The sequence below is a fragment of the Melospiza melodia genome, chromosome 6 (genome assembly GCF_035770615.1).
Source record: "Melospiza melodia melodia isolate bMelMel2 chromosome 6, bMelMel2.pri, whole genome shotgun sequence".
Taxonomy (NCBI): Eukaryota; Metazoa; Chordata; class Aves; order Passeriformes; family Passerellidae; genus Melospiza; species Melospiza melodia.
In genome coordinates this window covers 73,589,069-73,611,181 of record NC_086199.1, presented here as the reverse complement: position 1 = coordinate 73,611,181, position 22,113 = coordinate 73,589,069, and the positions used below count along the sequence as shown (strand labels likewise).

The following is a 22,113-nucleotide window of genomic DNA, read 5'->3' as shown; positions in this document are numbered from 1 at the left end:
TACCATGGGAGCTGCTATTTGGAACTAAGGTGGGGTCTGTTCCACTCATTGTCCTGCTTATGAAGGTACCAGCCAGAGCCTGAAGCTTCAAACAAGGCCAGAGGGAGACTCTTCTGGGATTAAGAAATTAAACTGTGGCCCTGTGCTTGCATCAACTCTGATATTGCTCATGCCACACTATGTGGTCACCTCACAAGTTACTGTAGAAGCTGTGAACGTCTGCCATGAGAGAAATGACAAAGAACTTACCCACCCTAATGCTGTGTTTCATCCTGAGAGATAAATGCAGTATCCCTTCCAGTTATCCTAAATCTGGCTCTTCTGAGAATACACAGAATGGCCCAGCCTTTTCTGAATTTTGATACACTTTTACCTCAATGTTTTCCCACATGATAGAGTCCAACCGTTTAACTATGGTTTGAAAGGAGTGCTTCACTTTATCTGTTGCCCGCCCCCTTGCTCTTACTGGGGAAAATAGAAGTTCTTGACAAAATTTTTTGTAGTTTCTTTTAATTCCTCTCCTTTCAAGGATAAAGAGTCACAATCTTTTCTATTACTCTGCTGTGGGAAGTTTTCCATGTGCTCCTGACAAACCTCTCTGAACTTCCCCTCATTATACACCAGTCTTCCCAAGATACTGCACCTTGCATTTTCAGATGAAACCACATCCCCCATTTAAACAAATGAATTATGGTATTCCTTAGATTACTCCTCAGACTGTGTCTTTCAATGGCCAAGTTATTTATTAAGCAGAAGAATAAGGAATCTTGTAATGGGCACAAGAACTTCCCATGAGGAATACATTCCAACACTGAGGTCCATATTATAATGCCCATCCCTCTGCCCACTCCCCAAGCATATGGACATCTCCCCAGAGTGCTCTGCACAGACCTTCCCGGCCATGATTGCTCTCAATAACTTCATAGTATGTGCAAATCTTTGTAGCTGACAAGATATTCCCACTCTGCAGCTTGTTCATTACTGTATTACACAGCACAGGACCAAGCACTGAAACTTGATGCACCAGCTGTAAGCCCTTATCTACAATGAAAGTTCCTTCTTCCATTGTCTTTTATTTCAAAAGTTTTGATCCAAGACAATTCTCAATTTCTCTTTGGAGACATAACAAAGATCTTCAGAATATTTAAGAGACTTGTCATTATTTTTTACTATTTTTTTAAAATCATGTAAATTTTCATGTAATCATTTTATTTTTTACTAATCATGTAAAGAATTTTGAGAAAGTAGTGAGACATGCTTTTCTTTGGAAGGAAAATTGTAGTTTGTTAGAACCACCTATATCATCATTTCCCAGGTGCTTTATTGCTTATATGTAATTACTGTTTCAATCCATTTCTCAGATGTTCATGTAGAATTTATGTGTCTTTAAATCTTTGAATCACATCCAAATCCTTTTTAAATATAGGTAATAGCATTTGCTACCCACTAATTGTTCTACAATCGTTGTAACTTCTAGTTTGTATCACAAGCTCTTCTTCAAACATTACAATTTCAGAGAACATAATCTTTATTACAAGTAATAACTACCAGTAAAGTCATAATTAAAAGATTACTCTTTAATATGAAAAATTTAAGAAGGTTTGGAGATAAATTTCCTTCTGATTAGTACAATAAATACAATAGCACATGGTTAATATAGCAGAAACAAGAAGTAGTAAGAACTATACAAAATGGAAATGCCAAATCAACAAAAGTCATCAATGAAAAAAAAATGTTATTTAAGAATTCTTCCTGTTTTAGTAAACCATCATGTTCTTGGTGCCACAGCTAAATATTGTGCATATATTATAATTCAAATGTGTGTGTGTGCATGTAATTATAATTTATGTTTCTTAACTTGGCAGAGTCCCTTTCATAGAGATTAAATTAACATGGTTATTTCTGCTTACCAGCTCAGTGCAGCAACCTCTCTGTTTATTAAGGTCCTGAGATTGCAGTGGTAGAATCTGAACAAGCATCCATGCCAGTATCATTCTTGTATCTGTTTTCTATTGAACTGCTGCCTCCAAAAGAAGCACATTTTCACAAATCCCACAAAATGGTGGGATTTTCAAGTTTCAATTTGCCAAAATAGCAAAATAGCTGCAAATTCCTGTCCTTAAATAAGCTACATTTGGTTTACAACGCATTGAGAGCTAAGCAACTTTTCAATGTCTCTTTGAAACATAAATTAAAAACAATCATCCCTTTTTCTATACAGTGCAATGTATTTGTTTTACAATGGATCATTTCCATCTCCACAGTAGCAGCTGCCACCCAAACCATCATCTCTGTGCACTCGTAAGCAGCTCCATTTCCAGTTCTAATTGGGAACAGAGATACTTATTGGGTGAGTTCCAGCATGATCTATCATGCCAGAGACAGCTACTATGCAAACCAAAGCAATCCAGCTTCCAAAAACCCTCTTAGACAAACACTGACTTTGCACATAGATTCTTGCCTTTTTGTTTCTTGGTGCCATTCTTTTGGAACATAAAAAGTGTCAGAGGAAACTATACATTACGAGTCCATGAAGTGTTGTTTAGGATGGATAAATCCAAGGATATTACCTTAATAACCACTACCTCTTTAAAATCATATAGGTGGTCTAAAAAAGCCACCTAATTCACAGTAAACAGAACTACTGCTGAGTGAATGCAGCCACTAAGCTCATTAAGAGGATGTGGCAGGATGTGTCTGAAAGTGCAGTGCAGTGGCTCAGCAAGCAATTAAATCCCATGACAGTTTAAAATGAGAATCCATCAGTGTCACAAGAGTGTGAAGCCTCAGCATCTCTGCTGTTCCCACCCCCAGCGTTTTATTTATTATGGCGTATTGGGAACATGGGAAGTCAAAAAGATTATAATGAAATATGCCATATAAAAACCAGATTAAGCCTGCTCTTCTTTGGGGAAATATGCAGAGAGAGAAGCTGTCTGTTAGCTGTCGAGTTTGCAAAAGATACCATCTTTTGGGATGGTGCTCTCTGCCAGCAGACAGAGCGCCCCAGGGGAAATGGTGGTGAAAAACCCAGACAAGCAGCATCCATCCATCCATCATACGCTCATCTCCACATCTCCAAGGCACAAATATAGTGGTAGAGTGCAAAGGGTGGGGGCAGGGGGATGGAATCCCTGAAGAAAGAATGGGGAGACAATGCCTTATGTGAATAGCTGCATTCTGTAGCTTTTCTGTGCAGGCACGGCCAGACTCTCCTTAGCTTGTTTGCTTGCTTGTTGTGTCCATGGCCAGTAGAGTGACTTGCTAGCATCCTTGGAACTGATGTATTCACAGCAGTGACCAGAACCAGGCATACTAAAGGCAGGGCTCTGCCCCTGCCAGCACAGCACAGCACAGCCCTTCACTCCTGCAGATCCAGATCTCCAGAACCCTTCTTTCACTACACCACATCCTGCTATCCCAGGGGCAGATGCTTGTGTTATTGCTACTATGATTTAATGCTGATCTTCCATGGCCCCTGATATCCCACCCTTTTCTCTCAACACTCCTGCAATTCAGCACCCATCTGCAGCAAACTCGTCACTGCCAGTTCTACATATACATGGTCCACAGAACCTCCTGTCAGCCCAGCCCTGGGCCTCCCCTGGGACAGATCAGTGATAACACAGACTCTCACAATGAGTCCATAAAGCCAAACAAACGTCCCTAGAGAGTAGTAAACATCCAATTCACTTTATTTTTAATCCAAGCTGAAAAATAGCCACGCTGTACTAGAGATTGTAAGGCTACTCCAGTAATTATTTGTCTCTCCCACCAAACCCACTCTAAGCCTCATGTATATTATTGCACTCTCAAGGTAAACTGGGCTGTGGTGAGAACAAGAATCCAACCACTGACAATGATAAACCACTTCTAGAAGACCACTTGAAAACATTGGAGTATTTATTTCCACAGAAACAAACCATTTTGAATGGGAAAAAGAGTTTAGAGGACTCTCTATCCCGTAAAGCCCTGACATTAATCTTAGCAGATGTTTGAAATTTTAGGCACTACTGAGGTTTGTTCTAGGGAGCACAAGAAGACCCGAAAATCCCAATGTCTCCCTAGCACCTCCTCATGGAGGGCTGCTAGTGTCATGATGAGGTTGGGAGAGAGCAGAGGAGGGGGAGAAAGGGAAGACAGAGGAAGATCTTATGTGGGTGGGACTGTACACTCTTTTAGCCTGAGCATAACTGCAGAAATATCAGAAGACAACTTTGAGTTTTAAGACTGGGATTCAATGGAAAGGTTCTATCAGCCCCTAGTTAAAATATGTCCCAAGAAGCTACATGACAACAGGAGGGAGAAATGGGGCTGCTGAAAACTGCAGAGGCCCTTAAACATAAGGTTAGGCATTGTTTAGTTTAACCCACTATCAAAATGTTGTCTTTACAAGCAGCTGCATTTCTCTGGCAGACTAGAATGCCTCTATAAAATCTCTCTCTCAAAAAAAAAAAAAAAACCCAAAAGACAAAAACAAAACAGCCCTCTTGTCAGTTGTCTCTTGGAAGTTTTCTGCAGATTTATTTCTCAGCACAGATATAAATCATTGTCACATATAATAAGCTGTACCTGCTTCTCAAAGACTGCCAAATTACAGTATCAGACTAAATGCTGGATCAAGTAACTACCCTCAGGGCTGAAATCATCTCCATTCAGAAATATCTCCATTCAATAGCATTTTGCTAGCACTCATTTTTGTTCTGGTAACTCTTGCATTTTTGTTCTAGATGGGCTTACACCGCACCACAACTTCTGCAGCAACACTGTAGGCACTATCAAGGGGCAGAGGCAAGATAACTGCTACAATTTAGAGAAAAATATTAAGTAAAAAAACCTATTCCCTTGGGCTTTGTGTCACTCTAACAGGGCTTCTGGTCTGTTGGGAGTAAAATAATAACTTGGGCTATCTATCTGTAAATGGGCATATAGAATCACTCACACAGACAGATGATGGGCATTTTGGCCCCTCCAAAGCACCAGAATTAAACAATTAACCAGACATTTATCACCAAACACCAGTCCCCCCTCCCCACGGGTGGGATAGTCATGCCCACGTTGCACACTCTGCAAAGGGTAACAGGGAATGGACCTCCACCTCAAGCAACTGCACTGGATGTGACAGAACTGAATAAAACACCTGTATAGCACACAAACTCATACATAAACCATGTGTGGAGCCAGCCATGCCAACCTTCCTGCAAATTCTGTGAGATTCTGCATAGCTTCTCGTCCTTATCGAGGACAGTGGAGGGGATACCTTTAGTAACAGATAAATCTCTGTAATGCAGTTATCTCTCAGCTGCAGTGCACAAGCATCCCAATTAATTCAGTCCAGGCCTAGCAGAGCCGGCACTAAGCCAGAGCTGATAAACCTGCCAGAGCCAATCTGAGTCCTGCAGGGATCCTTGGGAACGGCGCTGTGCGTTCTGCTGCTCTGCGCCGAGCGGGTCTGTGCTCAGCTCTGCCTGGCTCCGCGTGAGGGGCAGCTCTGCTGGCAAGGCCTCTCTAACCCCCAGAGCTCTGGGCAGCTGGCAGAGACCCCTGCTCGCCCCCAGGCATCAGCAGGGCTGTGGCAGGGCTTATCAGAGCGCTCAGCCTGATGCCAGCTGTGCCAGCCCTGTGCTGCGTGGCCCTGCAGAGCTGCCACGTGCGGGAGGGCAGCACAGCCCTGCCTGAGGCTCAGCCATGCCAGGCACACCTGGGGCCCCTTCCCTGGCTCACTGACTGCTGAACTGCACACACCAGTGCAGAACAGCAAGACCACAGCAAAGGGGCAATGATTTGAGGATGGGAAAAAGGGAGCATCCACCCCAGATGCTGCCTTTGGCATCTCTGCTGTCCCACCAAGTGATGCTGAGCCAAATTCTAACAGAGGTACTCTGCTTTTCCATCATCTGTCAAATGGAGATAGTCTTCACCCATCCTCTGGGGTTTGGTAAGGCTTGTTTAATATTCATAGGCATTCAGGCATTCAAATGAAATGCACCAAAAATGCAAGGTGGTCTTACAGGCTCTCACAAAGATTTGAACATATTTTCTTTCCAGACAAGAAAAACACTCAAAAAGTAGGACTATTTCCACAGATAGCAGATTTCAGTGGCCAATTCACAAATTCCAAAGGACAAAGCTAATATTTACTCTATGTTAAGATACATCTGACAGATGAAGCTATATAAGTGAGAAATGTTATTATAAGAAGGAAGGCTTGTAATAGAAAAATGGCATGAGATGCTAGTAGGTAGCCTTTCAAAAATGGGAAAGAACAAAGCAAATTATCTCTGAGATGCTCAGATCTCTTACCACAAAAAGGCAAGCAATTTCAAGAGGCCTATAAAGGGTTTAGACAAAAAGGTGAACTCTAGAATTAATAACAGAATGGTAAACAGGAAGATTAATGGCACCAGGGAAAATGCAGATGGTGAAGCCCAGCCTGCAGGCTCAGCAAGCCTCCGAATAGGGAGGGGGAAAAAGGCAAGGTGTAAACAAGGTGACCTTCAAAGCCACGGGAATGCCTGCCAACAGGCCAGCCAGAGGGCATCCCGAGACACAGCTGTGCCATCTGGGGGAGGCAGTCTCATGACAACGGGAACAAGATTTGTCTCTTTCAGAATTTGCAGGGAGGCAACACGGGTAGTGGCAGAAAATATGACCGTTCATTCAGAAGTGGCACAATTAAACGCACAGGTAGGAAAAGGACGCCTTCCATTTTCTAAAGAATACACAAAAGAATTCCCTGAATATCCCCAGTCAGAAAGGTCTTGTGCCCACTTGTAAAGCCTGCTCATGCAAGGTGTGTGAAAGGAGAAGCTGGTTTTCACCAAACAAATGTTTTCCTTGAGGGTTTATGCTTTAAGTTTATGGTAAGAAGGAAAAAAGAAAAACAACAAAAAAACCTCAGCACATACTGCAAGGCAGCTCTTTAAGCCCACGATGGTATAAATTTTCCCCATCTTGGCATAAGTCTGTTCACTCCAGATGGCACATTTGGGTTGAAAGCAGGTAAAGATTTCTCAGAGATCTCTATGTCCAGTATGTACAGAGTTCCCTTGCTCTGCCTCAGTGCTTAGTTGGTCCTTCTGTACGCCTGGGAGATCTCAACTCTTTGCCTACAGTAAAAACTGGGAGAGAGAAATCTCCTACTGCAATTCTGCAGGGAAGCCTGGCTCTGCCAGGCCTGATGCTTAGATCATTGTGATCAACCAGGAAAATTAAAAGGTAAATGCAATCACACCTTTTTTTAAATGCATCAATCAAACACCACAGTGAGGCAGTGCTAAGGGGAACAATCCTATCTCTACATAAGCCTTCTACAGAATAAGCCAAACATGAGCTGTAATAATATCCAGAGGCAAGAATATTAGGGGAAAACAGAATAAAAAACAACATTACAGCTCACTGTGGGGAAAAAAGCAGACCCTAGCAATGGGAGTCCAGCAGGTAGTGTATTCACACACCTTTTTTTCCTTTCAGCCTGGCTCCAAGTACATAAAATCTGAGCATTTCAGGCAAAAAGTGGCCCAGCTGAGTTCAGTGCTGAAACCAGCTAATTCGGTGGTGGATGTGCAAACAGACATGTCTGAATGTGTTTTCTTCTGATGGGCTGCATACCAATGAAGATATTGCCATGACCTCTGGTTTCACAGTAGGAACCACAGGTGCTGGATGAGGTCAGGCAGCTCATGCAAAGCCTGCACAGCCCTGTGCTCTTACATCAAGCAGGCTTGACTCAAGTGAGCTTGACTGGCAGCAGGAGCTCTGGGCATCAGTACACACCTGTATCCAGAAAGTCCCATCATGTGGCTCTGTTGATTGCTTTTTGAATAGAACAAGAATAGAGAGACAAAGTACACATCTGAAAACATTAATGTGGCAGTGAGGAAGGAATCAGAAAAAAAGGAAGAAAAACAGCAAGATGGAGGAAAGGTACTATATTCCTTCTCCCTGTCTGCTGCAGCTAACTAGGGCATGCTTGTTCTGAAAACTGCTACAGAAAAGTCTGAAAAATGGAATCTCTGGGTCTTGAATTATGTCTTTCAATATCCCTCTCCTTTCTCCTCTCTGCTAACAGAGAAACACTGTAAACTCCCAGACCCTGAAAATATACATTTCCACATCTTACAAAATACAGTGAAAATAGATGATAATGGGGAAGAGAGAGAGAGAGCCATGCAAGGGGAAAACAAAGTGAAATAGAGAATAGCTGCTCTTCTCTCCTTTCCTTCTGCTCAGTTTTCATTTCCCTTTGTTCATCTAACACTGAGCCAAACTAAGCCAAAAGGAGCTGCCATGCTGGGCTTCGAGATTGATGGCTGCAGGCAGACTCCACAGTGCAGAGACGGATGACTGGTCATTTCCCGCGATGCGCTGGAAAACATCCATCCTTGCAGCCATGCTGAGGCCATTTGTGCTCCTTTTGAAATGAGAGATAAACACAGGCAGCCAGGGGCACCTGACTGTCCTTCTCCCTCACAAGGACACAGCTCTAGTCCTCTGGGTTCCTTGAGAAGGTCGCTCTGTCCATCCCTGAACATCTGGCTGTGGGATTTGCTAAGTCTCTCTCTCCCCCGGCAATCATCCGTCTATTAGAGCACAGTGCAGGTTGGAAGAAAACGGTGAAGGGAGTGGTGTGACAACCTCATCAATCTACAGCTACACGCTTGGCTATTTAGTGTTCTTTACACTATTCCTAAATGCAGGGGGGGTGGGGGGGACAGGATTGCACTGGTATGAAGGAAGGAATTGTGGAAATGGCAGTGTGGATTGGAGTAAGTCCTTATGACTATTAAAATGTTGTGCATGTACTAAAGCAGTAGGGAACTAATTAAGATTCAGGATTGAAAGGCAAAACAAAAAAGTTGGATGTACTCTTGTTCCATCTGTAGCACTTGCTGAGAGTTCAGAGGTACTTGGGGCATCATCTTTAGCAGAGAGAGGTTAATTTTTTATTTTGCCCACTCAGATATTAACAGAAAGCTCCCTGGAAGAATATCCTGTAAGTATATTTATAGTGCCAGCCCTGGTATAGCAGCTTCAGAGCCACAAAGCACTTAATCCTGAGTCCTTTCTATTTAGTTAATAGTGTCTTTGTTGCTGATGCTGTCCTGGTCTATAGCACAGCTCAGAGATACAGCCTCTGTGTTTCCAGTTCTCCTGCCGTGCTGCTACCTCACTTAGGCAATGAGCATTACATGGCAGATGTATCCATAGCATCACTTACAAATTAGCATCGCTGCAGAAATTCCTGTAACCACGAACCTCACTTTGTCAGAGTAGCACATATCTGTAACTGTGTCATTTACAGACATTGCACCAAGGAAATCATGAGAAGACAAAAGCATTCACCATCCCTCAAAAACACAAAGAAATACTTCAAGTGTTCATATGTAGTTTTAGCACTATGTCTGAGCCCGCTTTCAAAATTTGTCTTTTGTTCCCATCATGCTATGCTGTTTATTTTAGGCCAGCAACAAAAGGATTCTCACCACAGCTCTTTAGGACATGCATAGGATATTAATCATGACCATATATTTTCCTAAGACCTAAACCACATACTTGCCAAGGGCAATCACATGCATTCACAAGGACATAATTTCCATCAAGAGGGGTAAAATTTTCATCCTTTCTCCTACATCAAGAATCGTAGCTTTAGCTGATGGACATCACTGCTCTCTTTGTCCTTATCAGAACTACCTACCTACAACAGCTAAGGTCCCAGGCCTAAATTACCTGGTTTGTTTAAGGGGAACCATGTTCCAAGTGCATCCTAAATGAGATCTCTTGTCTAGAAGACATTGGACATAAAAGCCATATCTACCTATTCCAGAGTATTGCATCAAACCTCCTTCCTTAACAGAGTTCATCACTGGGAAGAGATGCTATGGCAAAAACCCAATGGTATCAGAATCCTGAAGAATAAAACACCTGTAAAAAACTATTAGTCAGTCAAATGCAAAATACAGGGAACACTAAAATTAATCATAATCTAGTAAAAACATACTTAATATCTCTTGGGTATGAGATAATTATGAGGCTGTAAAATGTTTACTACAGAGAATGGGAATGCAGAATGGAAATTTCTGCCAGGGAAGGTTAGAAGGAGGTACAGGGATGTGGGAGGGGAAGTCATCATACTCTCTCTGTTCTACTCTCTCTCAGCAGTTCTATAGAGCTTGGCTTGTAAGAGTCGAAACTGAACGTTATATTAACATTTATTGCTCATTCCATTATATTATGCACCAGGAAAATAACATCTGCTATAAATATTAGAATATTTCATGCTACAAATCAATTTAATTTGCTGTGTGTCAGAAGAACAATAAAATTTAATAAATAGGGGGTTTAAACCATTTTTTATGTAATTATATTCCATAATATCTTTGCTGGATTTTGTTAACATTTTCTTCTATAAAGCAGCACATGGGTTCTACCATACTGTTGGCCTAGTAGGCCAGTGACTTCACTAGGCTCTGTGCAGGATGCTGAGTATCAAACCTGCAAGTCTGGTCCAACCCAGTACTTTACATGTAGATTTACCTTTAAGCATGTGACAAGTCCCATTAATTACAAAAAGATCACTCATGTTCTTAAAGCCCAAGCTCAGGTGCTTTCCTTTGCTGGGGTTAGACAGCTTGGCATCTTATGAGACTAAGCCCTGGGGACTTGATCCTATAAAACCCTTTTTCATGTAATTACCAGAGAATTCCAAGAATTATTCATATGAATACACAAAATAGATGCAATGAATTAGATTAAAAACACCCATTTCCTAGGATCTTGTGTCCAGTACTTGCATTGAACAGTACCTGTGCACTGCAAAAACCCTTTTGACGATGTGGCTTATCCTTTCTCAGCCATTTTTACTGGCTATACTTAGAAAAGGGGCAGTAGGTTGGCCAGGAAAGATGTTCAGGTTCAGTTCTAGCTCTAAGACTCCTACAGGGCACATACCTTCCTGTCTGCCCCTCCCCATGCTGGAGAGCTGGTGATTTGTGCCTTGAGGGAAATGGATCTGTCAGGTTCCAGCATTTCCCCAGGCACCATCCCCTGGTGCTTCCCCAGTGGTTTTTCCCCATAGCCCTTTTTTCTGATAAGCTTTAAGCTTACCTTCACTCCCTTCATTTTAAGGTTAAATCTGTTTATTTCATAAATAAATAATCCTGAAGGTTACTTACACACATCGATGTTAACTTCGTAGCAGGGGGATAAATCCACAGTGTTCTATCTCTCCAGGAGGAATAATGTGTCTCCTGGAGACACAGCATTCTCAGTCAGGCCTTGGCAGCTTGAGAGGCACATGAGGAATAACCTTTTCCCAAAGACACGTCCTAGCAGCCAGATGTAGGTCAAACACAGTAGCCAAGAACAGAGAAAGAGCAAAACAACGGGCTGGATGGCTCGGAGAGGGTGGTGGCACCACAAGGAAGCTCTCTCTCAAGCAGCCCAGGTATTTCAAGCCAAGTCCATCTCAGCTGCCTGAGAGTCTTGCAGATCAAGCCCCAAGACATGACCTGCAGTCACACTGTAGAGGCTCCAAGGAGACCAACAGCACAATTCATTCCTTCTATTTAATGGCCCACTGTAATGACCAGAACATTTTTTCAGAACAGCCTGCCTCTAAAGTCATCATAACTCTATTTTCACAAATATACTAAATACAGCTAAGATGATACAGCAGTGGGAAAAAAATACCTGTAAGTGGCTGCACTGCCTCTGAAATTACAACAGCCTTGTGTCTGTGGGATGCTACACATGCAGCCTATGTTCCATTCCCAGTGATAAGATCCAGAGAACTCAGAAAACTAGACTTAATAGCTTCCAAAATTGCCTTATCTTGTTCACTTGCTGCCTTAGCCTGATGACTAGAGCCAAAGGGTCTGGCTTCAGTGGGCTTTTGATCAAAACCCAGAGGGGTTCCAAATCCCAGTAGCTTTTTCATGCATCTCTCTACTAATTATGCAAACTGGCTCAGCCACACAAGAAGCAGGAGTAATCCTGGGTGATTCATACAAGCCATCTCAGCTAAACAACAGAGCTCTCCTGGTAAAACTTTGAATATAAAATACGTGTAGTGACCTGTTCCAGATCTTACAAATGAAAGAGAAACTATTTACACAAAGTTAATCCTGTAAATTCTACCAGCATGACTGTGGAGTTAAAAAGCAGAAACAATGTTTTTGTTTTCTTGACTGGACTATTTATAGAATGTTATCTGCTTTTCTAGAAATGAGTTTTACTTCCATAACTGCAAAATCATGAAATTCCATTTGGGGGAAAATACACTGAGCTGAATTAGTCTAAGAATTTGCAGCTTATCACATGTAACAACACCAAGCAAGAGTAGCACTTTATTTGAAGGAAAGGTTACCACAGCCCTGGCAGCCAGGACATACAGAAGGCTGGCTCCCCAGTGGCCAGAAAAACAAAGCAAGAAGAATTACACAGTGCAAAACTCAACATATCTCTCCAGCAATTACACTGCACAGCCAGCCTTGCAAAAACTGGCTCAACAATTCACCTGTGGTGAGTCTCTTTATTTGTATATATGGGTGTGTAACAAATTCCTTCTTTTTTCATCATCATCCTGGTACATATAAGCCCAGGCTGTGCACCAGAGCTGGTACACTTCCATACCAGTTTTGCAAGTATTTCTGCTGATGGCCAAAACATTTAACACTGGCACTTTGAGGGCTTGGCAAATAGCATGATTTATTCATTCATTTCTTTTTATTTAGAGGCCTCCCATACCCCTTCCAATCTCTCTAAGAGTATTTATTAGATATCTGTTAGGTACTCCTCTGAGTTAAAGGAGACTGATGTTTTAGTACCTCCATTTCATGCACTGAGAAGCTGAGAGAAAAAGACATATTCCATTGACTCTGGTCCTGTGTGGGGCATAGGAAATGCAAGGATGTGGTGGTGTGGTATGACTGGAAGTGCAGAGATGGGCACCTCTGCTGCAGGCTGGCAATGGGACAAATGCATATTTCACTGCATGACTTCTATATCGTGATTCTGTGTCAGTGAATACATGAAGAAACAGACAGGTTCTCTGTTTTTCTCAGTGCCATGTAAGAAAAGAAAAGCAAACTTTATCTGGCCAGAGATCTGGACCAGGAAAGGTCCCTGCTTCAGGCAGAACTGAAAGGTGGTGGATGAGGTGGAATAAACTGGTTAAATGTGTGTATAATAGAAAGAAGCTGATTCACAAGGAGGTCCCACACAGATGAGTGTTCTCTTGGTGACAGAAAGTCACTTTTTCTGTCACACAACTCATAGCTGGAAGTGTGAGTGCCTTAAAGCAGCATCTCTTTCCTGTGGTGCCATGCCCTACTGTGAACACAAGATTAGTGGAGAATTGGAGCCTACTGTTTCGATTCAAGAGCATCGATGGACCAGTCTGTAAGCTGCAGGCTTAGCTGATGAATAAACACATACTAAAATTTAGGCCAGAAACCCAAAAGAAAAGGCCCAGCAGAATCAGTATTTATACTTGCACAAAAAACCCAGCAAAGACAGAAACCTGACACCTCTGGCATCCCCACTCCCAGATTCGGGTTCACAATGAGAAGCTTCATTTTGTTCCAAAGTGCTATGGAAGCACGACGCACATAGGTGCATGACAGACCAAGCCACAGAAGTATGACACACATAGGCACATGACACACCAAGCTCAGGACTCAGCACGGTCAGGGTGCAGATGTGTTTTCTAACAAATCAAATGGGAACTGAAAACCATCCACCCTCCCCATCCCAAAAAAGTGACGGGATTTTCCTTTCCCTCTGCAGGAGGTGACAAGAACGAAGACGGGTGAGTGTGGGTGGGAAGGAGATGCGCTCCAGGCTCCGGCGGCCCAGGCTCCGGGCGCCGTTCCCGGCACACGCGGGGTGGAATTCCCGCCGGGAGCGGCCCCGGCGCGGAGCTGCCGCTGCTCGCCGCGCCCTCTGCCGGCCGCGCCGCGCCGCTGCAGCCGCTCCAACGCCCCCAAGCCAGGGACGCTTCACAGAATCACAGAATCACAGAAGTTCAAGGCTGGAAGAGACCTATAAGATCATCAAGTCCAGCCCATGTTCTAACTGTTCAACTAGATCATGGCAGCAAGTGCCACATCCAGTCTTTTTTTGAATTCTTCAAAGGATGGTGACTCTACCACCTCACTGGGTAAATGATTCCAGTATCTGACCACTCTTTCTGTGAAATATTTCCTTCTTAATTCTAACTTACATCTCGCTTGACGCAGCTTGAGACTGTGTCCTCTTGTTCTATATGTTGTTGCCCGGAGAAAGAGGCCGACCCCCAGCTCACCACAGCCACCCTTCAGGAAGTTGTAGAGAGCGATGAGGTCGCCCCTGAGTCTCCTTTTCTCCAGGCTGAACAACCCCAGCTCCCTCAGTCGCTCTTCGTATGGCTTGTGCTCCAAGCCCCTTATTAGTCTCGTTGCCCTCCTCTGGACACGCTCAAGTAACTCGATGTCCCTCCTAAAGTGAGGGCCCCAGAACTGGATGCAATACTCCAGGTGAGGCCTCACCAGTGCCTCAGAGTACAGGGGAAGAATGACCTCCCTGCTCCTGCTGGCCACTCCATTCCTGATACTGGCCAGGATGGCATTGGCCCTCTTGGCTACCTGGGCACACTTCAATGCAGCATGACAGACGGGGAGAGCTGGGGGTTCTGCTTGCTTTCTAACGCAAAGTACTTCGGAGTGCAGAAGGACTTGAATTAAAAGCAGACTTTAAATGACATTTTCGTTTCAGAATTTTGGGGAGCCAGGAGCAAAACTCACAGAAGTTTGCTAACAGACTATTAAAATCCATCTTACGTGAGAAATCCAGACCAAATCATCAGAGAAACAAACCTGCTCCTGTCAAGTCAGCTCCACCCTAAATGCAGGGTTCATCATGGCAAATGTTGATAAAAGCCACAAACAATTAAAAAAAAAAACAAAACAAAACCAAAACTAAAATAAGCTGTACACAGAAAATATCTTTGGTAAATTGACATGTGCAGAAATCTGTCAAATCTGAACAGCTGATAGGTTTATATGACAGCCTCCTTCAGGAATACTGTATCCAATTCATCTGCATATTACAGACACACTTATTTGGCACCACAATTATTCTTCCAGTTATGGCCCTAAGATGGTCTTAATAGACCTTAAAAAGGAGCCACAGGCAGGTTCTATAACATAACATGACCTTTAATTACAGAGATAACAGGAAAACTGTCAAATAGAAGAAAAGTTTTTGTTAAGGGACGTGCCTCTATTTACAGTGTTCATAGCAAAACAACATTGCTGTCTTGTCGTACAGAACAGGAACCAATGTGTCATTGTGTAGAAATTGCTGAAATCAAAAGTGAAACTAGTAAATATTAACTGGCTTATGGAAGAAAAAAATGGAAAAGGAAATTCTCATGAAATTAAGTGTTTTGAATTATTTTTAGTTTTAGACTCTAATATCTTGGAGTGAAACTGGGCATAGAAACCAGGAGCAGAAAAAATAACATGGAACTCAGCAGCACAGCGTTCATTCTGTGTTCTTGGGTCTGATTTCCAGCTGCACCACAAATCTCTGGTTAAAACGTCACAGAAGTAGTTTATTCCCTTAGTTGCTCATTTCTCCATTTTGGAACCGAAGTACTTCCTTTACTATATTTTGTGTATCTGGACTGTAAGCATATGGCTGAGAGGACTTCACAACAACCCCTGGGATGATGATCTAACATGCTGCTTGAGTCTCTGGATGCTATTGTACAAGTGATACCACTGCAAACTCCATTCTTTGCTTTTTAATGTCATCTTGACTTTATCTTCGTGAAGTGCCCCATCTTAAAAACCACAGACCTCCGCAGACATGCTGAGCATTTCCCCCAAGAGTTGGGAGCACTCCTCACTTCCCAGGAAACACACAGTACCTTCTACCATCAGTCACAGTCTCCACAAGGTAAATAGAGATGCCTTAAAGAGATAATAGCTTATCTGTAAGGATTTAGTTCATTCATCCACAAGCACGCTCACCTAGGTATACCCCATATGTCAGACTAAAAACAGATCAGGCATTGTTCAGCTGGAACTAAAAATCTGTTTTCAGTACTTGCTTCAGACAACTACCATGGTTCATAATAGCAAATGAAAAATACTTTGGTTTGCTTTTACTAGCCAACAATGGGTAAAAAACCCCATTTCTGTAGTTCAGCTGAACACCAGACTGCTCAGATATAAGAGGACAGACACTAACACAGGACCCCAGCTCATTCTCAGCACAGGAGTAGCATAAACAAACCCTACTTCACACCCTCTGAGTGGGTGGGAAGGCTGCCCACTCTGAAATCTCTCCGTGGGCTTTCAGTCCAAAACCAAAGGACATCAGTAAATTGACACAAAAGCATTACAGTCATATTCTTTAGACTTACACACCATGTGAAATAAAAGCTCTGTAGGTATGTATGTTTGCACCTATATTTAGCCATCTTGTAAGACTGAAGTAGGACACTACCAATTTAAACTCCACTAGAGTTTTTGGCCACACTCACTGTATCTGTTCTCATCTGCATAGGTGCAAAGCTTGGGTAATACCTGCCTGTCAGCAGGGTTTACTGTAGGCAATAGCACTACCACAATTTTGATAGCTAACCCAACACAGAATCATGATACTACCCAGCACCATGAAACCACTAAGTATATAGGACAAGGATCAATTATGATTTCAAGGAGCTTGGGTCTAATCCAGGATCTCCCTCTCATTTCTAGCCCTCTTTCCAACTGCTCTGATTTTGCCAAGGGCCAGAACCATACTGCTCACATTCACAGTACCTGCAATTCACATTGGTGGTACAGCTAAAAATTCTCCTTTTTCTCCCACTCCACTTGAAGTCAGCCTACCTAGCTCAACCCTCTCCATCACCCATTCCCAGATTTCTCAAGCACAGGAGCTCAGCTCTGTTCTTCCTCTTTTACTGGGCATAACAGGCAGCTGAGTGAACATGGAAGCATGAGCTGCTTACAGCCCTCCCACTGCTCTGTGCTGAAGTGCCATGCAAACACCACAGCTGATTCTGCAGAGAACCAGGCTTCCCATACTTGGTTGAACAGAAATCTAGTTTCACAAATATTTTATGAGTATCAGCACCTAGTAAGCTTAAAACTCTGCACTTAGGAAATGCATCTGGGAAAATACAATTCAGGAGTGCAGGACAGGCTGATCTGCCTGGCTGGGGAGCAGCTCAGGGACCTTGGTGTCCTGGTGAACCATGAGCTGAACAGTGTGCTGCTGTAGCAATAAAAAAATAAAGCCAGCAGGATGCTGGGTTGCATCAGCAAGGACATCACTGGCAGAGATAAGTAATTATCACGTTCAGTGCTTGTCAGGCTACACCTGGAATACTGTGCTCAGTTTTAGTCCCTGCAATACAAAAGATATGTGGACAAATCTGGAGGGGGTGAAGGGAAGGGCTACAAAAATGATCCAAGGCCTGGGAAGCCTGCCATGTCTGAGAGAAGTGGGTTTGTTCAGACTTGAGAAGAGAAGGCTTAAAGGAGACTTTATCACTGTGTTCCAATATTTAAAAAGTGGCTACAGAGATGGAGACACCCTTTTTACAGAATCACATGAACCATATGAGGGCTACTGGGTACAGGTTACTCCTGGAGAAATTCCAGTTGGAGACAAGAGGAAAATTTTTCCCATTGAGAACAATCAGCCATTGGAATAATCTGCCCAGGGAAGTGGTAGATTTCCCAACACTGGGCAGTTTTAAGATTTGGCCGGACAGGGTGCTGAGACATCTTGTTTAGACCATGCTCTTGCCAAGAAAGGTTTGACCAGATGATTCCAGAGATCCCTTTCCATCTGCTATTTTATGAACCTATGAAATCACAGTATTGGCAACATGACAATATATTGCCCATGGCCCTGGATTTGTTTCAAATCTGTACCAGTTTTCATAGGAGTCTTGACTGCTACATTATAATGACTCAAGTAATAGCTCATGCCCATTACAACAATGAACTCTAGGGTACACTTGAGCCACAATGCTTGCTTTTGATGGTAAGAATATGACTGACAGATGAAAGATGAAGATCAGGCCATATGAAAGCAAATGTCAGGAATACTTAGCAAAAATCCTGAAGATCTGATCTGAATACTGACTGTATTGTCAGTATAGGCACTATCATAAGTAGGTGTTGGCAATACTTTATTTCTCATGGATAGGCTACTGGATGGGAGGGAGGATGCATAGAAATAGCACAAATATGAACATTGCTAGACCCTTGAACAAACCACTTTAGTGGGGCAATGCATCCATGTAACTCTGAATACAGTGGCAGAGGAAAATAGACATCTAAAGGCTGCATCAGCAATTCCTATTCCAGTGTTCACACCTGCACAACTTTGGCTGTAACTATTCTTAAAACCAAACATTTTAATTTTAAACCAAATAAAATCAACAGATCAGGACAAAAAAACTACCATCTTCTATTAAGAAGCTGGCATCAACTCACCCCAGGGAAAACATTACAGTGCACCTTCCATTTTACAAAAAACAGCAGACCATTGGAGCATGATTATTTTCTTCATTAGATTTTGGTATTACCAAATGCGAAACTCTCACTCACTGAGTTGTGCCATGCACTACATAAACTGCAAAAGTAGGCTATAGCTATAAAACTATACTATACTATTACTAAATGATCTATTGTACCCTGGAACTGCTGGCAAGACAATAGCTTGATTCTACTTACTGACCAGCCCATGACTAGCTATGACTTACCAAAAAAAAAACCCTAGGTCTTTGTCTCTCCTGAGTTATGTAGGTGTCTTCTGAATACAGGAACTTCTGAATACAACTTTTTGCTATAATAAGCCACTCTGAAAGCCCAGGTGCAGTCCAAGCAAATGTTCACACCCCTGGTGCCAATCCCATTGACTGCTGGACTGCAACTTTTGGAGAAAAGATCCTCTTCTGTGTTTGTTACAGTGGCTGTTTTACAAGAAGTACTTCTATGCAGTTAACATAATACAACTAAGGTTTAGCCCTAATTTGATGCTGTATAATTGTTATATGGCTTGCACATGCCATATAACAATTACAAAAATATATCAAAATATATTAACAATTTCACAGCCTCCTCTATAAAAATCAACTATTTGCATATTAATCAAGCATAAGCACTTTCTAGCTGCTAAGAAGAGCTCTAAGGAATGAACATAATGCCCAAGCCCTAGGTGGAGTGAAACTATGAAACATATAGATTAGATTTCTTTCAAATTTATTTTATATGTCCTACAGCTGTCATCTCTGTGCTTTTTAATAGATCTTAAATTTTCACATCTTTTCCCCACACAACCATCTGATGTTTAACTGAGGACAAAGAAGTCAGCATTATGTAGCTTCCTAGGTTCAGCATTAAGTTTTACAACAGTCTTCTCCAAAACCTACAGTATTTCTACTGTCCATGTTACAAATAAATTATACTCTCTTTCTCCCACATTCTCAAAAGCTACCTTTAAATGGAGGTCCAAGGTGTTCCATAGGTTTTACACTTTCAGATCAGAGAAGGGGAAAATCCCACTTTTGGCTACTGACTCTATTCTGGATATGCACAGATGGAGTGAAACTGTGGTATAACTGATAAGAAAAGTTAATCACTAGATAGAAATTGGTTGGAAAATAGATTTAAATGGCAGAGCAATATAACTCGCCTTATTTGGTTGCCACCGGCAATGCAACAAAAGTAGCACTCCTGAGATGCAGAGGAGATGTTTATAGCAGGAAAACAACACAGAGACAGACATGCTGAGGTCTCTTTATCTGATAACTTTGTGGTAATTGCCTTTCATGCCCTGTGGCATCTGGAATGCACTAATTTGGCATTCAGTGAGTATAGCAAAGAGTAATGCAAACAAAAAAGAGTCACACTCTACCCTGCTTTACCTTGCAAAATTACCAAGGCACAGCAGTACTGGCATCATCACAAAGTCTAAGGTAGGCAATTTTACGAGCCAACATCATCCTCTTCCTAGAGTCCAGTCTCATTTTCATCAATGCACGTGACTGATTTCATCAGCTCTTTCTAAGCAGTGAGATCTAGTTCTATTTTCTGGCTGAGATTTTGCCCTTGGTTTGAACCCCAACTGATTGGTTATAGGAATTTCTTCCTCTTTTCCAACTGTCCACTGATGTCTCCTACACTGAAGGTAGGGAATTTTGAAAAACCTTGATTCTGTTTCTACCAGAATCAACAGGAATTTTGCCTCTGATTTTAAAGGGTTTTGAACTTGCCTCTGTTGCCCTTTCCTCTCTCTTCACCAACAACTGCATAGAAGCAAAGTCATCAGTACTGCTGAGCGTAGCTCAGTTCCCAGGCACCTTCTTCTGTCAAACAGGTTTTTTTTAATATTCTAATTTACATTTGGGGGTTTTCTCCTGTACTTTTTATACTGACAGTGTCTCACCTCTTAAAAACCACATACAGCTGTGAGTATATGTGTTCCCTCTTTCTCATAATAGCTGACCCCAGAGACACCAAGCCTTTATTACAAACTGCAAGGAAGAATGCACAACACTATGCTCTACCTGACACAGCTGCAGCTCTTCCACATCTGCTTTACAGTCACTCATTCAGCATCCAGACTCATCACTTCACATAGTTTAATTGTGGAAGAGTAGCAAGGACAAGAAGAATGAAAGAATAATAGACAAAGGTACACATAAAGTCAGACAAAAATACACAAATGTGTATTTTTTATTATTTGTTGTTCATAATCTGGTCACAGCCCTCATCAACAGCCCCACCAAGAAAAATCTTCTCTTATACTTACTGTTTCACACACACAGTGGTCTCTTTCACAAAGATTAGGCAGCAGATACCAGTGAGACTTTGCACTAGTAAGTCACTGAGGAAAAGTTAGTAATACATTGATTCTTTACATCCTTGTTAATTTTCTAATAGAAACCAGGATTCAACCCTACAGAAGATAAATTCAGTTCCCCTAGCATTCAATACAACTTGTTCACATTTTTGTAAGGGATGAGTTGTATGCAGAGGGTTTGGTGGTTATGGTTACAGCAAATCAAGTAAGATGCGACAGATGCAATGAGAAATGGTTGGAAAGCAGCAAAGACAAAATGCAAGGTCTAAATGCCAGGTTTGCATGTATGCCAGCTGCTCTGCAGCTCAGCAGAGGCAGGCAAACAAATACTTACCAGGTTTAATTTCCAGCAGCTTCAGCCTGGAATCCTCAGGGGGATGCAAACGCCTCTTTTTGCGCCAGCAACGTGCTGGGTACGTGTACAGCTGACCTGGGGCCAGGCCTGAAGATTAAAGGCAAAAAATTAATCACATTTCAGTTTGTAAACCACAAGCACCATCTCTAGCATCTTTGTTCTTGCCCTTCCAGCATCTCCTTGTTGGAGGGTTCAACCTGCAAATCATGAGGCAGAGCTACACACTCAAGGCATCCAGTGCTCCTGAGGCTCTTCAGCACCTCTTGGGATCAGGCCTACAGAGAATCTAGGTCTCACTTAGACACTTCACTCAGCTCACTGAAACCAGAGCTGCACATAAATAATTTGTGATTTCTTCAGGGTAAATAGAATTTCAGACTCTCCTGGGTCACAAGGGCGATGCCTCCTCCACAGGCAGAGAAAGCCCCTTGAGAGAGAAGAGATGAAGTTCTGACATGCAAATCTTGAGGCCCTGATGCACAGAGCAGGTCAGGAAATTTGTGTCTTCCAAATGGGAGCAAACTAACACCCAAGAGGTCTGACTCTGTATTTTTGTTTACATTCTGGACTTCTGTTTGAATACTAATTCTTCATTTTGACTCTTACTTTCTTACTTCCTCATGCCAATATTCTGAATGAGGGAGGAGATACACCAATAATGTTTATATCACTGCATATTCCCTTAAATCACATTTGGCATCACTGGCTTTTGAGCTGCCCTGGCTCTCCTGACAGACACCCTTCAGCCAATATTCAAGCTGTACTTTTCTCTCCTACATTCAGGACACAGCAGGGCTTTCTGAATGCATCACTGCTAGGGGCACAGAAGCACACTGACAAGTGCTTCTAAGTATCCTCAACTGCCCCAGATAGTCATGACACACAGA

General features: G+C 42.5%; 1 protein-coding gene across 7 annotated transcripts in view; it reads right to left on the bottom strand.

Moving 5' to 3' along the window:
- The window catches only part of DPF3 (double PHD fingers 3), a 167,800-nt gene that overhangs the window by 74,500 nt on the left and 71,187 nt on the right, over positions 1–22,113 (bottom strand). For all 7 annotated transcript variants that reach the window (XR_010028092.1, XR_010028091.1, XR_010028093.1 and 4 more), the window contains exon 3: positions 21,206–21,313. Coding sequence is in view for 4 of the 7 variants with exons in the window: in XM_063159178.1 (XP_063015248.1) it covers positions 21,206–21,313 (108 nt within the window). In the remaining 3 variants the exon portion in view is untranslated. The remainder of the gene's footprint in view (positions 1–21,205; positions 21,314–22,113) is intronic.